The 17767-nt window shown below is 46.9% G+C and overlaps 1 protein-coding gene across 1 annotated transcript in view; it reads left to right on the forward strand.

The window, feature by feature from the left end:
- Positions 1–17767, forward strand: part of RSBN1 (round spermatid basic protein 1) — a 457685-nt gene that overhangs the window by 167181 nt on the left and 272737 nt on the right. Inside the window, exons 3-4 of the mRNA XM_044076988.1 lie at positions 8438–8575; positions 8661–8803. Coding sequence (XP_043932923.1) covers positions 8438–8575; positions 8661–8803 — 281 coding nt within the window. The remainder of the gene's footprint in view (positions 1–8437; positions 8576–8660; positions 8804–17767) is intronic.

A 17767-nucleotide genomic window follows, 5' to 3' on the forward strand; every position in this document is an offset into this window, starting at 1 on the left:
TGCTAGCATTTCTTTTTGATTAATATGCAGATGCCTCTGATCTGTAGTCCATTTGCCCTGAACGCACTGTCCTGCCATGTGTGCTCCCCAGGCATAGTCCAATGCATCTGTTGTCATAGTTTGCCTGGCTGTGGGTAAGGTGAAAGGCTGACCCTTGTTGAGGTGACATGCCTCTGCCCACTGTAGAAACTCCTGTTGAAGGCAGGGAATGAGTGGTATCATTGTTTCCAAGCTGTGGCTGTGCTGAGTCCATACGCTTTTCAGGTACCATTGTAATTTCCTCATATGCAGTTTTGCAAATGGTATTAGTAGTATGCAAGATGCCATGAATCCCAAGGCCTGCAGAATTTTTCCTTGCAGGGAGTTGGGTCTTTGTTGCCATTATTTTGAAATATTGAGTCAGCTGTTGTTGCTTGTCTGGCGTAAGATAAGTCATCTGGGCCGTTGTATTCAAGCTGGCACCCAGGAATATTATGTTTAGTGAGGGCACTAGTTTTTCTTTTCGTTTACTGTGTACCCTAGACAACTTAGAAGGTGTTTGACAAATGCCAGATGCTTTAAAAGAATGTCCTTGCTTTCTGCTTGAATAAGGCAGTCGTCCAGGTATGGGTATATTTGAATTCCTGTTTGTCTGCAGTATGCAATTACTGGTGCCAGGCATTTTGTGAAGACCCTGGGCGCAGTAGATAAGCCAAAGGGCAGTGCAGAGAATTGATAATGCGTTGAACCTGCAATGAAGCGGAGGTATCTTCTGCAATGTTGTCTGATAGGGACATGCAGGTATGCCTCCTTGAGGTCCAACGTTACTAGCCAAGCATTCTTGCCCAGCATGGGAAGAAGCTGCTGTAGTGTTAGCATCTTGAATTTTGGTACTTGCAGATAGGTGTTCAGAATTGAAAGATCCAGAATGGGTCTCCATGCTTTGTCCTTTCTTGGGACTAGAAAGAGTCCTGAGTAAAATCCTTGTCCTTGCTCCTGTGTAGGTACCTGTTGAATGGCTCTCATGTCCATGAAAGCTGTAATTTGTTTTTGTGCCTCTGCCCATTGATTTGGTGGCAGGTTTGGCATTCCTTTTATCCTTGGTAAGGTATGAAAGTGGAATCTGTATCCTTGAAAGACCATGTTTAGGACCCATTTGTCTTTTGTGATGATGTGAAAGTTAACTGCAAAAAATGCTAATTTTCCTCCCAAGGGAGCTGCCAGGAGAGATTTGCTTGGTAGTTTGACGATTGAGTCATTGTGTTTGACTTCTGCTAGCGTGGGGCTTGTCTTCTCCTCCTTTCTGGGTAGCAGTACCTCATTGGCATGGTTTGTAAGGGCCTTGTGACTGACCTCTGCCCCTTGGGCGTTTGTATTTGCCCCACTGTGATCTGTCAGAAGCTGGAAAGGACCAGTTTTTTGTTGGCCAATTTCTGCTGAAGCGAGGGGGTTGTACCTGCAAAAAATCCTTGACCGTCTGCATAGACTTTGCCTTATCCTCCATTTTCTTTAAAACCTCTTTTGCTTTGACACCAAATAAAACATCCTGCTCTAAAGGTGCATCCAATAATTTTGCTTTAACATGATCAGGAAGGGTTTGTTCTTTTAACCAAGGATGTCTACGTATGACAGAGCCAGTAACAGCTGCTCTACAGGAAGCTTCCAACGAATCAAATCCGCATTGTAAAGTATGTTTGCCCACCTGTTCAGCTGCATGCAACAGATCCTGCATTTCCTTGAATTCAGACTGTTCAGTATGTGTGCTCATTTTTTGTTTTAGAGACATTAGGAATTGCTGATATTTCAATATGTGAAACTGACAATTTAATGCTCTCATGGCCAAAGTTGCTTAGGTGTATATTTTCTTTCCCCATCTATCTAGGGCTCTGGAATCCCTTTCAGAGGGCATAGGATTTTTAGCCATAGAAGCTTTAGCTCCCTTAGGACCCTGGGAAATTTTATGGGTCAGCCACAGGGCTTTTATAAAGGAATTTGTGTGAGTCAGGTACTCTGTAGTATCTGTCTGGTTTGGCTGGAGCAGGAGGTAGAGAGTCTGGATGTAAACTAGACTCCAAGTAAACATCATCCACAATATCTAAAACTGGAGGGATAGCAAGAGGTCTGTGCTGGGGTAGTAAAAGCAACTCTCGGAGCCTTTTCTTAGAATCAGAGTATCCTGGCCTTCCCAGTGGAAATGTTCCCTCATGGTATGTAAAGTTTCCCCAAAGGAGTAGTCTTCAGGGGGAGATCCTAAGGGAATAGTCTCTTCAGCATCAGAGTCTTCATAAGGTGGAAAAGTGTAATCCTGTTCCTCAGAAAAATCTGAGGAAATTGAAACCTGGTCAGAGGAAGCATAATCCTCCTCTTGTCTTGGTCTTTTATCAAGAGGGGGATGGGAACCCCTGATTAGGGTAATCAAATCTTCAGCCATCTTAAGCATCTGTTGGGACCTTGAACTGTAGACTGATGTACAGTCTTCTTAGGTTTTAAAGGAGTTTTAAGCTTAGCATAAGATTTAATGGTGAGTGTAGTCTGTCTGAAGACACCTTCTGCAACCGAAGGTGTTTCCACTGCACTGGGGTCTACTTCTGCTCCGGTGTTGGAAGATGGCTCCGTCGGCCTAGTAGGCTCTGCTTGGGAATCCGCAGCTGTCTGGGGTTCCAGTTCTGCGGTCATCAGGGGCTGCGTAGGCACCTCACTGAAAACCGGAGAACCGGCGACAGGCCCAGCAGAGAGGCCTCAGAGTCTGGCTTGTTCCTAGACTGCCTGTCCTTATCCTTGCGTTTTTTATGTATGCCGGTCGTTGGCTGCTCCGACTGCCTGATATAATTAAATTTCCTACCAAAGTAATGCCGTGCAACGTCAAAACAGCGTTTGATAGTTTGTTTATTAAAGCTAGCACAAAACCGACAACTTGTGATGTCATGGTCTGGGCCTAGGCAAGGAATACAATAGGAATGGAAGTCCTTATGAGGTATTTGCTTCCCATAAGAAATGCAATTGTTAATTTTTTCTGACATCGGACTGAGGCAAGAAAATGTTCCCCAATGGGGTACTTAGCTTTATTGAAGACTTCGGACTGAAATTCGAATCGAAAATCTCAGGTGTCGGCCAATCGGCACTTGCGAACTGCTTCTGCTTCGGGCACCGCGCGGCAAGAAAGACTGAAGAAAATGGCGTCGGATGCCTCTTGTATACCCCTGGCGCACTGACGTCAGGGAAGAAGCAACAACTGACGCCGGACCAAGACTTTGGAATTCAGGCCGACTGCGGGACTGCCTGACTGCAGGATAACCCAAGTGTGATGACTGCAGCAGGGTAACACGATGAACATCAGTAATTACCCTCATTCCCTGCCTGCAACTGGAGTTTCATTGGTGGGCGAAGGCTTGTCACCAGAACAAGGGACAGCCATTCACTTTACCCCCAGCCAGGCAGACATTAACAACGGATGCATCAGATTATGCCTGGGGGGCCCACATGGCAGGAAGATGTATTCAAGGCACATGGTCCGCAAACCAAATGCATCTACATATCTATCAAAAAGAGATGCTAGCTGTTCAGAATGCCCCGACAGCCTTCAAGGACCTACTTCATCCGGGACAACTACTGATAAAGGCAGACAACACCACGGTCATGTGGTATATAAACAAGCAGGGAGTCGCTCATTCTTACCCCCTTTACAGACTAGCCATGACTTTGTGGGAGACAGCATTGACTTACCAAGTATATCTGCAGGCACAATTCCTGCCAGAAAAGATAAATACTCTGGCAGACGAACTAAGCAGAAACCTCATGGATCCCCATGAGTGGAAATTGGATCCACAAGTCTTCAGCATGATAACAAGGAAATGGGGATGCCTGGATATAGATCTATTTGCCTCACCTCACAACTACCACCTAAAAAGGTTCTGCACAAGGACTTATCACAGACAAGCATGGAAAGTGGATGCCCTATCTTTCAGCTGGAAAAGCTTAGCAGTATATGCCTTTCCTCCACTGCCTCTCCTCCCCAAGGTACTCCTAAAGGTCAGACAAGAGAAGCCAAAGATGATACTGATTGCCCCAGACTGGCCCCGCCAGCACTGGTACCCAATCCTAAGGAGCTTGTCTCAATGCCCGGCTTGGACCTTGCCTCAAATACCTCATCTACTATCCCAACAAAACAATCAGATCCTGCACAGCCAATTAAAGACCTTAAATCTGGCAGCATGGCGGATAATGTAGTGATACAAAGCGCGCCTCTCACTAAAGCTGTAATGGATGTCATTTTGTAGGCCAGAAGGCCTAGTACCAGAAAATCTTACGCTGGAAAATGGAAGAGATTCTGTGCTTGGAACCAGGCACAAGGAATTGACACAGCTGTACCAGATATTCCTCAGATTTTGCAATACTTAACTGAGATGCTGGACAAAGGCCTATCCTTTTCATCAATTAAAATTCATGCCTCTGCCATTTTGGCTCATTACAATAGAGCTACCAATCTTTTCTCATCCCTTGTTAAGGCAGTACCTCAGAGGAGCCAAAGACTTAAGGCTCCTATACCTGCAATCACCAATACCTGCATGGGACTTCAATTTTGTTTTGGAAAAACTCACCCTGCCTCCTATTGAGCCAGCTGCTACAGCTGATATAAAGTTTTTATTTTGGAAAACAGCTCTGCTCCTAGCAATAACCTCTGCAAGACGAGTCTCAGAGTTACAGGCACTCATGGCTGTGTAGCCTTTTATCATTTTGTATCCAGACAGGGTTTCTCTGAGGACAAACCCGACATTTATGCCTAAGGTAGTGTCCAGTGTGGCCCTTAACCAAACTAGTCATCTGCCTACTTTTTATCCAAACCCACAGAATAAGGGGGAGAGAATTCTGCATTCTTTGGACATACACAGACCCCTACGCTTCTACTTGAACAGAACCAAGGCCTTCAGAAAGACAGAGCAACTGCTAATGGCATATGCTGCAGGATCACAAGGAAAGGCTATCTCAAAGCAGACTATTTCAAAGTGGGTAGGCCACTGCATTCGTTTCTGCTATTCACAATATGGCAAGCCAGTGCCTAAGGGCATTAGGCCACATTCAGCCTGAGCAGCAGCCACTTCAGCAGCCTTCCTCTGGGGAGTACCAACCAAAGACATTTAGAGGCTGCTACCTGGAGTTCAGTGCACACCTTTACGAAGCACTATCATTTACCTCTCTACTCTAAATCCAGGGCAGGTTTTGCCACTGCAGTTCTGCAGGGCCTCATAGCCGCTCCTAATGCTATTTAGCTCCAGTCTCCCAACCTTAGCTTTGGGATTCAACTCAAGTGTAATGACTGCAACAGTGAAACACAAAGAACATTAGTACATTTGTGTACACTTACCATAAATGTAGATGTTTGAGTGTATTCACTGTTGCAGTCCAGGTTACCCACCCACCATCCCCCATATCTTTGCTGCAACTTATCTGCTCTTCTCTAACCTATATAACCTATGTGGTGTATTTGCTTATAGATGAAGGTATTATATATTTTGGTGCATGCTTGTTTTATTGGCATTTTTAGCCTACCCTTTTGGGGGCACCTGACATCTGGGGCAAGAAAAACTGAAGAAAATGGCTTTGGCTGCATCTTTTATACCCCTGGCGCACTGACGTCAGGGAAGAGGTGACAGCAACCGACGCCGGATCTAGACTTTGAAATTCAGGCCGACTGAGGGTAGCCTGCCAGTAGGATAACCCAAGTGTAATGACTGCAACAGTGAATAACACTCGAACATCTACATTTATAGTAAGTGTACACAACTGTGCTTTGCTATCCATTCAGTGGTCCATGCAAGACCTACCACTGTCTCACAAGATATTAACAGAGACTTGCAAGAAGGACCTTTGTTGTTGGCTTTACTCCACTCATGTAACTCTGGGTCTGACCAACCACTGGTCACAATGACCACAAATGCCTCTCCGATGGGGTGGGGCATTTTCTGGGAAAGACTGTCCAAGGTACCTGGCAGGATCACGAGGCTCACTTGCACTTCAATGTCCTAGAGATGGGAGTGGTGCTTGCAAGCATTCCAGGACTCTCTTCCACTGGGAACTATTGCAGTAAAGACTGACATATCAGTTGCGTGGTACATAAACAAGGAGGAACCAGATCTTATCCACTTTGTTGAAACTGCCTGTGAGTATGGCAGTGGGCAGCCTCCCAGCGTTTTCTGATAGCAATGCACATCCCGGGGAAATCCAATGTGATAGAGGACGAACTTAGCAGAGTGATTCTGATTCCCCACAAGTGGTCCCTGAAACAAGAAGTAGCGGAAAAGATTTTCCGCAAATGGAGCCAGCCATGCTGCGACCTTTTTGTGACATCCATGAATGCCAAATACAGCAGCTACTTTGCCCTTATATCCCCTCTGGGGGCGTCGCCAAGGGATGCACTTATTCACGATTTGCCCTGTGGTCTCCTCTACACTTTTCCTCCTTTCCCTTTAATATCCAAAGCACTTCAGAAAGCCAATTGTTTGGTAGAGGACTTGATGATCATTGCCTCGTACTGGCCTCGACAAATCTGGTTCTCCTTCCTATGGCCTCATCTTCAGGAGGAGACTTGGATTCTAGACCTGGTTCCAGACCTGACTCGTGTCATGAACGCTCCACCCATCCCTTCAGACCCTCAAACTGACAGCTTGGCTGCTCAGATTCCAGCTATAGCCAGGATTCCAAATCTAGCTTCAGTTAAGCACATCCTAATTTCTTCTCATAAGGCTTCAGGCAGAAAGCTTATATAAGAGCAAGTAGAAAAAGATTCTCCTTATGGACCTCTAATAACCACACTGACCCCTTTTTTGCCCCAGTTGGTTCCATTTTAGAATTCCTAGCAAAACTTTTCAATGAGGGTGCGTCTGCAGCTACCATTAGAGTTCGGCTAGCATCAATATCCAATTTCCATCCTGGTGAATCAGGCACAAACATTGTCTCATAGGCTATGCAGAGTCTTTTTTAGTGGTACCTTGTTAAGAACAACTATCAAAAAACCTCCAACTCCATGGAACTTAAATTTTGTCATCTCATTTAACCCCCCCCCCCTCCTCTGAACCAGCATCATATTGCAAACTCAAATTTTTAACCTGGAAAACAATCCTATTAGTAGCAATCAGCTCTCCTAGAAGAGTGTCAGAGTTGCAAGCCTGGTCTATAAAACCCCTGTACTTGCTTTTCCATAAGGACAGGGTGTCCTTACGAACAAATCCTTCCTTTTTACCCAAAGTATCATCAGAGTCAAATCTGAACCAAACAATAGAGCTGCCAGTTTTCTTCCCAAGTTATGAGAATAACGCCGAATGTATATTGCATCAGGTAGATATGCATAGACAATTACATTTTTATTTACACAGAGCTGAGAATTCAAAGAAAGGTTCTCCCATCTCCAAGGTGACACTTTCAAAATGACTTTCAGATTGCATACCTTTTATCTATAAATCTCCGAATAAGGATCTCCCATGAGGAGTTAAAGCCCACTCCACAAGAGCCATTGCAACCTCTTCAGCGTTTCTTGCTAGATTACCAATTGATACCATTTGTGCAGCAGCAACATGGGCAAAGACACATACCTTTATCACTCATTACAAAGTTGATTTGGCCTCCAGGAATAGGGCCTCTTTTGGGTCCACAATTCTGAGAAATATTCTCCCTTGAGCCACCCAAGGTAAGTGCTTAGCAATCTGGTAAGAATGCAGGTGAGATAGGACATCATCACATAAAGAAGTTCTGTACTCACCGTAACATTCCATGTGTGTTGACCATCTTCGCCTTCATTCTTACATCCCACCCTCCTTCCCCCCCTATCCTTCTGGTTCCTGAAAGACCTAGTCTGTACAATTGGAGGACCTGAATCTCTGACCTTCTATTGACCCTGGTCTTTTTTTCTATGACTCTCACTATAAGAGCAAACAAGATCTGGGGAAGGTTGTAGTGCATGCTGGGATAGGGTTTAGCTACACAAGCTGGCAGAAGACCTCGAGCTTGAATGTAAAGGCCGAGATGGATCCGAGGATCGGATCTGGACCCAACCTGGGAAGAATGAAGTTGAAGATTGGCAACACACATGGAACATTATGGTGAGTACATAACTTTTTTTTTTTTTTTTTTTTTTTTTTTTTTATAACAAGCTGGAATTTCATGCAGGTCTGGTGTTACTGTAAGTACATACATTTTGTTTTCTTTACTTCTGAATTTTGATAAAATTTGTACAGACTAGGTCTTTCAGGAACCAGAAGGATAGGGGGGGAAGGAGGGTGGGATGTAAGAATGAAGGCGAAGATGACAAAATTTAAGTGACACAACTTTTGTCTACTTCAGTGTTTATTAAACAGTTACTTTAGTAATCTGTTTTTATATCATATAATTTTAATAGTACATTGCATATATACGCATGACAATGTAATTGTAATAAGCTTTTGTCACTGTTCATTTCAAACCAAAGGTTAATCGAACATATTGTTGTGGAACATACCGAGCAGGCCCAATGCGGCAGATCAGCCTTGTTGGAGCAGTTGATGAAGAAGTTGGAGATTTTTTCCCAGAGTTCCTTGATATGTTAGAAGAGTCACCATTTTTAAAGGCAAGTGTCAGTCTTGCACAGTTTTAAATTTCCTTTTTTAGAAAATAATATTGGTATTTAATAATATGTACACTGTACTTTGTAGAGAACACTGCCTTGGGGAACCCTTTCCAGTCTTAAGTTGCAGTGCAGGTCTCAAAGTGATGATGGCCCTATATTGTGGGTAAGACCAGGTGAACAGATGATTCCTACAGCAGACATGCCAAAGTCGCCTTTTAAACGTCGCAGGTAAGAAGGCAGTCGCTTGGTATACTGTTTTTAATAAAACTGGTTGTAAAAACGGAAGTCTTTAAATATCGAACTTAGCAGTTAGTTGTAATGCATTGCTTTTTTCGTTATTCAGATTATCTGTTAACTGTTAAACCAAGTGTGTGTTTTTTACCTTTGTCTGCTATTTTGCATTACATGAAATTGTTTCCATCTGCAAAAGCTACACGGTTTTAACTTCCCATGTCACTGTCTAGGTTGCTGTCACAGTTTAGGTCCTAGACTCCGAATACTGGATTCGGAAGCGCATTTCATTTTATAAAGCAGGACATATGATTTATAACTCCTCTTAACCTGTTCCCCACTTAAGTCATCATGCTAATCATATAGATGACCTTCATTTGGTTCCTGGCTTTAAACTTTTCCTTCTCTACATAACTACAATCCTCAGTGATTTTGCCAGCAACAAAACATGCTCAACATTCTGAAAATCTAAGTCACAAATATTGCCATTTGGCAAAACTGAGAGATTTAGGATGCAGGTGGTATATGGAATGGTAGTATTTGTGATTGTGCAACACTATACCTGCCATAGGTTCATAGGTAGGTACTAGGCTATCTACCCAAAGGCATTTATAAGCCTAGCCAGAATGTGTTGACTTTCGCCGCCTCCTTAGATTAGTTCCCTGTACCTCTGTCCAGCAGAGCCACTGAAGTGATCCCTGAGGTAAACTTCCCGTTTCCCATCCACTCGTCAAGGTTTCTCTTGAAGAGTGTTAGTGAGGAGCTCAGATTGGAATCTTGTTCCAGAGCATCGGAAGTCTCTGGGACAGGAATGTATCCCTCCAGCATGACCTATTTATTGTTGTGGTGAGGGTTAGATCCCTAGAGCATGTGGCTCGAGGGGATATGGTTTTCTTTAGGTGGAGCATGTCCATCAATTCTGGGTTGGACATGGCCTCGTATGTCAGGCAGAGATCACATCTGAGTAGGTGGTATGCAACAGAGTACAGCTGGAGTTTCTTCACTTGAGCTGCATAGGGCATCTGTTTGAGGCCAGTGATCCTCTTGATGAGGTGCGTCTGTGGTCTTTCCAGCTGTTGCAGGTGTCTTGTAAGGTGCATCTCAAATGGGGCGTTGTACTCTATGATGGGTCTGATGAGTGCGTAGAGGGGCACAATGACCTCTTTTGATCTGGATGCAAACCCTTTTGTGATTATGTGGGCCACATAGAAGGATTTTCTAACCACTTTGGCAATGTGATTATCAGAGGAGAGATTACTATCTATTTGGGTCCCCAGATCCCTTATTTCATCTTCCGTATTTAGGGAGCTACCACCTATGTGGTAATTTGTGGGTACTTTGTTTTTTCCAAAGGGGATGACTGTGCACTTTTTGGCATTTAGCTTGAGGCCGTGGTTTTGACACCAGGTATCTGTCTCAGTGAGACCCTTTTGGAGGATGTCTGTCAGCCAGAGTGTCAATTATAGCCCCTAGTTTGAAGTAGTCTGCGAACTTGGTCAGCCATTGTCCTCCTGTGCTTGCCTGCACCTCTGAGAAGTATATGCCGAACAGGAGGGGTCCTAGGACTGAGCCCTGGGGAATGCCACTTGTAACCGGTTTAGAGTCAGACCTAGCTCCCGCAACTCTTACCATGTGGGTTCTGTCCGTGAGCCAGTTGGCAACCCATCTCGTGATGTAGGGGTTTATGTTCAGGCTGGTGAGCTTGTCTAGAATACCAGAATGGGGAATGGTGTTGAAGGCTTTTGCGAGGTCTAGGTAGGCTGTGTGGACCACTTTTCCCTCATCTGTAGCCTTGGTAACGGTCTCAAAGAAGTCCACCAGGTTTAGGAGGTATGGTCTGCCCTTAACAAAGCCGAACTGGGTAGGGTCCAGTGTTTGGAGGTTCCCAATGTCTCTGTTAATGAGATCCATGATGATGTTCTCCATAGCCTTGCAGACCAAGCTAGTCAGGCTTATAGGGCGATAGTTCCCGGGGTCTGTTGTGGCTCCACCTTTGTGGAGCGGAATAACTGTTGCTGTGCACCACACTATGGGCACATAGCCTGTGGAGAGGCTGAGTTTGAACAGTATGTTTAGGAGAGAGGTTAGTTCATCTTTGAGCTCATGTAGGATGCAGCCTGGGACACCTTCTGGTCCCATTGATGCTTTGTTTTTGGTTTTGGAGTGGGCTGTTTTAACCCGAGTGTCTGTGATTTCAGGGGCGCACTACATTGTTCTGGTATGGTTATGGGCCCTTTTGGGGGTGGGGGGGTGAAATTTACAATGAACCTGTCTGCCAGGATGTTGGTGATATCGGTCAGTTCAGTGTATTTTGTGCCATACTGCACCAACTCCGAGCAGATCTGGGAATTGCCACTTACATTCTTGACATAGCTAAAGAATGCTTTGTGCTTATCTTTGGAGTCCTTGGCAATTTTTCTTTCAAAGCTAGCCTTGGATGATTTTATGAGGGAATCATAGTTTCTTGCTGATACTGATCAGGGATGTCTTCTCTTGGGATTTTACTCTTTTCTGTACTAGTTTCCTCCTATTGTATAGCTTGTTTATGGCAGGGGTCCACCAGACTGGTTTCCATTTCTTGGAGGAGTGATTCTTGGTCTTGCTTGGGATAGCATGATCCATGCATTCTTGTAGGTGCCCGTAGAGTGCATTAGTAAAGGCTTTTGCAGCTTGGGCAGCATTATCTTTAGCATGGGGGATTTGAAACGTTCCACCTTGGTCTTAAGTAACGTGAAGTTTGCTTTTGAAAAGTTTTTCACAGTGGTTTCTTTGACCGGGGGTGGGGGCGGAATATGGGTGTCCAGAGTGAATAGTTTATGGTCAGATCTAACCAGCGAGGGGTTGACCTTGGTGTGGAACACCAGTCGCCCATGTTGGTGATGACCAGGTCCAATAAGTTGTCACCTGTGGTGGGGGTGTTGACCAGTTGATCCATGGCGTTTGAGTTTATAAATTCTAGGAAATGTTGGGCAAGTTAGTACTTGAGTAGTTCTCCCAGTTTAATGTTTGGGTAAATCACCCAATATCAGGGTGTTTGGTAGGACCTTTGTTTCCCAGTGTTTCCAGAAATGTGGAATGGGGGTCCTGGGACATGGTGGGTGATCTGTAGCGAGCTACAATTTGAAATGCAGTTCTGCCCGTTGTTAGTTGCACGTGGATGATCTCTGAAGCATCGTGCTCTGCCACTAACCTACAGGTGTGGGTATTCTTGATGAATATGGATACGCCCCCACCTTTTGTATTTCGGTCCGGGTTTTGTGGCCGAAATGTATGGTATGAGTTTTAGCCTGGTAGAGCTGGGGTGCTCTCTGGAGCCTTAAACCAAGTTTCTGTTACTGCACATATATCTATTTTCTCCATACGTGGAGTGTCTCGAGTGCATGCATTTTGAGGTTTAGACTTCTGGCACTGAGTAGCACCCTCAGTTTTTTGTTAGTTGTGCTATTTACGGCGGTGGATTTCTCTTTTGTCCTTGCCTAAAAAAGGCACTATGGGGGTGGCAAGAGCCTTGGCAAGTATTCGAAAGCCTAAGGGTGACAGGTGCAAGCCGTCTCTAGCGAAACAGCGTGGCTTATCAAGCATGTCATCCCAGGCTGATGGACATTGGATCCCCTTTGAATGACACCAGAAGGCTTAGTCAGTTGTTGAAAATTAGCATTTTTTTCTTTATACTGTGGTATCATTTTTGGTGAGGGCAGAATGCTACTTGGGGGTCAGGGTCATACCAGCCTGGGCTATGTGATCAGAGAGCTCTTCATGTCTTTTTTTTCATGTAGTCCAGGGAGGTACGGCTCAGGTCATTCATGCCAACATGGACAATGACAGAGTCGTATTTGTACTTGTTCTGGAGTTTACCTGAGTGCTTGTGTTATGTGGCGGATCCTGGCACCCAACAGGCAGCTAACAGTAACCTTCTCCTTGGTCAGCCTAGTTAGTGGGATGTCAGTGTGCCGAACTATAGAGTCACCTATTACTAGTGTGCCTGACATACACTTAAAAAGTAAAAGAAAAAAAAAGATGTAATGCGATCCTATCTCGCCTACATTCATAACTGATGGGCTCGGAGCCGAGAATTGGCTCCGACTTGGCCGATACACTAGCACGAAGTCTCTCATTGGCTGGGTCAACCACTTATCCCAGGATGCACCACACCCAAACTCCCAGATCTCGTTTGCTGCTCCTAGAGTAACGAGGTGGTCTCAACTTGGCTGTGGCTAAGTACCCTTCTATTTTGGCCTTTTGGTCGCTTTTTTGGCAGTTGGCTTTAAAATTTATACTCAAACAGCTATTTTAATAGCTATCTTGTTGTTAGTTCCATTGTGGTTGACTGTGTGTGTCTTTTTGGATTGTTGTGGTAATTCCTTCTGTTTGGCGGGCTAGGCCCATTTGAATTAGAGGGCCTTTGCCCTAACTCTTATCAAGCGTTTAAGTTAGAGCTCTTCCCCCCCCCCCTTCCCTGCTTGTGTGTTGAGTGTGTTACAGTTGGTATGTCTGGCAAAGAAAAGGAACATAAGCCATCGGGCTTTAAAAAATGTTCAAAATACAATTACAAGATGTTGTTGACAGATGGCCATGCCATCTGTGTTTATTGTCTAGGGGCTAAACACTTGCAAGAATCTTGCAGTGTTTGCCATGCCTTCTCCTCTCGTGTCCTACATGAGAGAAAAAATAAGCTTATCCTGAAGGGTTTCATCAAGCCAGCCTTCGAGAGGAAACTTTGGCGGCTTCTCCCTCCTCAAAATCGAAGCAAAAGAAGTCTTCGGTTCCGACAAGTCCGTTGGAGCCGCCTGCAAAAAGAGCTAAATCTGTGTCCCCTTCCTCGGCTCCACTGGCCTCGGAGCCGCAGGATAGAGGATCTAAATCTGGGTCTCCTTCCTTGGCTCCACTGGTTTTGGAGTCTCTGGATGAGAGATCAGGTACTCTGTCCCCTTCCTCGACTCCACTGATTTCGGAGCCGCAGGATAGAGGATCTAAATCTGGGCCTCCTTCGGCTCCATTGGTTTCGGAGCTGCAGGAGAGTGTTTCTGTCTAGGGTCGGTTTCGTCGGCTCCTGAACAGTCGGCGCCAAAAGGGGTCTCTGTTCTGGTCGAGTCTGCTTCGGCTCCGATCCTTTAGGAGCCGATTCGGAGCCGGCCTCCTAGCTTTGACTCGGAGCCGATAGAAAAAGTTTCTCGGCCCCCTTCTGTTTCCTCCAGGTCCTCCAGGCTTTCAGATTCGGATGTAGATAGGGTGGTCCAGAGGCTCCTCCAGTCACCTGTCTTATCCAAATTATTTTCTGCGTCGGCCCCGGAGACTGCCCTTTCAATACCGTTTCTTCCTCCTCCGACAACCTTAGTGTCATCGGAGTCTGAGTTCGTAGAGTTGGCACCGACTTCAGCTCCAACCCTTTCTATGCTTTCCAGAGGTTTCGGTTCTCTGGTGTCCTCAGCCGGGCCCGAGGGGGATTCGTCTGGGCTTCTGGTTTTGGCCCCGAGTCTCCCTCTTGGTGCCTCGGCTAGGGGATCCCCGACACTGGTCATGGTCTCTGAGACGGGCCTCTCCTCAGATTCTGGTGGGCCCACCTTCGAGGCTATGAGGAGCGTGCTGGCCAAGTCTCTAGTGACTTCACCTGAATCTGCGACTCCTTCCCTAGACACGGCGACTAGAGCTTCTGGTGCCCCCCTGTCTTCGGACAGCATGGCTCCTAGGGCTGAGGATTCCTCCTTGTGTGGTCCCCTGTTTTCTGAGGAGCCTTCAGAGTTAGTGTCTGAAGAGCCCCCCCAGGAAAAAATTGTGCAAGAGGAAGCACAGACTCCCCAGATGAGTCTGTCACCTCGGACACCGACCTTGATGATGCGGAAGGGTCCCCTAAGTCGTCCTCTGACTATGTCTCGTTCTCCGATATCCTGGAGATCTTGAGACAGAGGGGCGACTGGCCTTCCAAAACCCCTTTTGCGGAGGAGTCTGTCTTCCTCAAGGCCCTTGGAGCCCAACCCTCTGCCTCCTGGGTGTCTCCACCCTTCGATGAGTTACTGGACCTTATTTGTCGAAGGGTGTGGAAACACCCTGATTCTGTGGAGCCAGTTCCTTCTCGCCCCAACAAGTTTTTATCCGCACCCCCTGGCAAGGAGTTTCTAACCAAGGGAGTTCCGGTTGATGCTATGGTGGTGGCGTCTGCCACCCAGCAGGATGTGGCAGAGGCATCTACGTCTATCCATCCTCCTAACAAGGAGTCCAGGAACATGGATAGGTAATGGAAGCGTACCCTGACTTCAGCGACCTTTACTCTGCGGTCGCTGAATTATTTATGTCACTTTACGAGGCTCCAAAGGGATCTCATAAAGGAGTTGGGAGATGCCCTGTCGGGTAACGTGCCTGAGGCATTGATGCAGTCTGTCAATGCCCAGCTGTCTACCCTTTTGATTAACTCGTCCATGAGGCTCATATCGTATGCAGCCGAAGGGGTGGGTAGTGCAGCGAGTTCGGGCGTAGCCCTTAAGAGGCAAGCCTGGATGCACTTGTGTCACTTTGCTGAGGCATTCAAGTCTTCCTTCACCGACGCTCCATTCGATGGGTCCTCTCTCTTTGGACCCAAGGTGAAAGACACCCTCACTAGATGTGAGCAGGAGGATAAGACTTGCCGTTGGGGCCCGTTTTTCGCTTCCCTCTAGACCTTATCCCAAGGCTCAGAAGGGAGGAAAGATGTGGTTCAGAAAGTCCCAAAAGTCTTTCCCTGCCCATCAAAGTGACCCCCCCCTTCCAGTGGCAGAGGGAGGGGGAATTATTCTGGAAGACGTTGCCTTAGAGGTGGCGGAGGCCCCCGCAACTCAGGAGACCGCAAATCCTTTCGTGGTTCCTCCTTTCAGCGTCCCTAAGGGACTGCCCGACTGTGCGTCTCTGGAGCCAGTCGGGGGTCGATTCTCAGAGCATCCAAGGGCCTGGGGTTCCATCACTCAGGATCAGTGGGTGCTTCGTATCATCGCCGGAGGTTACACCATCCCCTTTATCCGTCCCCCTCCACCGGCAAGGAAAATCCCGGACGTGCCACCCAGTCAACGGGATCAAGCAGCCATAGAGGTCGCAAAGCTGCTCGGAAAGGGAATCATCCAGCCAGTCCCCACAGACCAGACCAGATTAGGAACTTACTCAAGGTTATTTTTGGTGCCGAAAAGAACAGGGGACTTGAGACCCATTCTGGATCTCGACCACCTAAACCGCTTCGTAAAGAAGTCCAAGTTCCGGATGGTCACGTTGCAATCCATTTTCCCATTGCTGGAAAAAGGAGTATTGATGTGCTCCATCGATCTCAAGGACGCCTATTATCACATCAAGATAAACAAGGCGTCCAGGATACATTTACGCTTCCGCCTAGGAGCCAGTCACTTCCAGTTCTGGGCCCTGCCCTTTGGTCTCACCACAGCCCCCAGGGTGTTTACCAAATGTCTGGCAGTGGTGACGGCTCACCTGAGACGTCTGGGATTCCAGGTGTTTCCGTATCTAGACAACTGGCTCCTCACCGCCCCCACCAGGCATCTTTTTACTCAAGCCGTGAGTGCTACCATCGAGTTGGGACATCTATTAGGAATTACATTCAACTGGGAAAAGTCTGTATTGCTGCCATCACAGCATGTTGCCTTTATAGGCGCAGAGCTAGACTCTGTAGAAATGCGAGCATTCCTTCCAACAGAGAGGATAAAGATACTACAGGACCAAGTCCTAGCCTTACTACCCCGAAGGAAAGCCCCAGCCAGGATGGTCCTTCAGCTTTTGGGGTCAATGGCAGCCTCCATTCTTCTGGTCCCTCTGGCAAGATTGCACATGCAAATTCTTCAATGGCTCCTGTCGACCCAGTGGTCATACCAAGATTTGCCATTGTCCTACCCGATTCTCATCACAGAAATGTGCCAGCGAGATCTTCATTGGTGGCTCCTCTCCTCCAACCTGAAGCAGGAGAGACTCTTCTGCTCCCCCTCCCCCATTGCCACAGTGACCACGGACGCCTCCCAGATAGGGTGTGGGGGGGCATTGTTTGGGCAGGACGGTTCAAGGCACGTGGCAAGATCACGAAACCCACTTACATATCAATGTTCTGGAAATGAGGGCAGTGCTTCTAGCGTTGCAGGCACTTCACAGCTCTCTTCCCAAGGGTACCATCACAATCTTCTCAGACAATATGGTGGTAGTATGGTACCTGAACAAGCAGGGAGGAACCAGGTCTTATCCTCTTTGCAGAGAAGCCATGAGAGTGTGGAACTGGGCGATCGCTTCCCAGAGATTTCTAGTGTCAACGCACATTCCGGGGAAGTCCAATGTGATAGCAGGCTGAGCAGAGTTATTCTGATGCCTCACGAGTGGTCCCTGAATGACCAAGTAGCGGCTCGGATCTTCTCCAAGTGGGGGTTCCCCTGCTGCAAATGTTTCGCCAGCCCCTGGAATGCGAAGTGCAGCAATTTCTTCTCCCTGATCCCCCCCCCCCCCGGGGGAGTCACCCAGGGACGCTCTAGTCCACAATTGGCCCTCCAGTCTGCTCTATGCCTTCCCTCCGGTCCCTCTACTGCCAAAGGTGATTCAGAAGGCAATCTGCTTGGGAAGCAGCATGATTTTGATCGCACCACACTGGCCCCGCCAAGTTTGGTTTCCCTTCCTTCGGAAGTATGCAGTGCAGGATCCTTGGATTCTGGGCCCAGTTACAGACCTCCTGACTCTTCAGTCGGGTCAGGCCCATCCATCACTGCGAACTCTCAAGCTAACGGCTTGACTGCTCCACTTCCGACCTTAGTCAGACAGCATATCCTTTCGCCTGAGGTGGTCCGGATTCCGTCTTCTTCTCACAGAGCTTCCACTAAGGAGATATATTCTAATAAATGGAAAAGGTTTGCCATTTGGGCCCAGCGGCACAACCTTGACCCTCTGACAGCTCCGGTGTCGGCAGTATTAGATTTTTTGGCAACTCTTTTTAGACAGGGTTCCGCTGTCTCCACG

This window comes from Protopterus annectens, chromosome 7.part0 (genome assembly GCF_019279795.1).
Source record: "Protopterus annectens isolate FY-2018-M chromosome 7.part0, PAN1.0, whole genome shotgun sequence".
In the NCBI taxonomy this organism is placed as follows: domain Eukaryota; kingdom Metazoa; phylum Chordata; order Ceratodontiformes; family Protopteridae; genus Protopterus; species Protopterus annectens.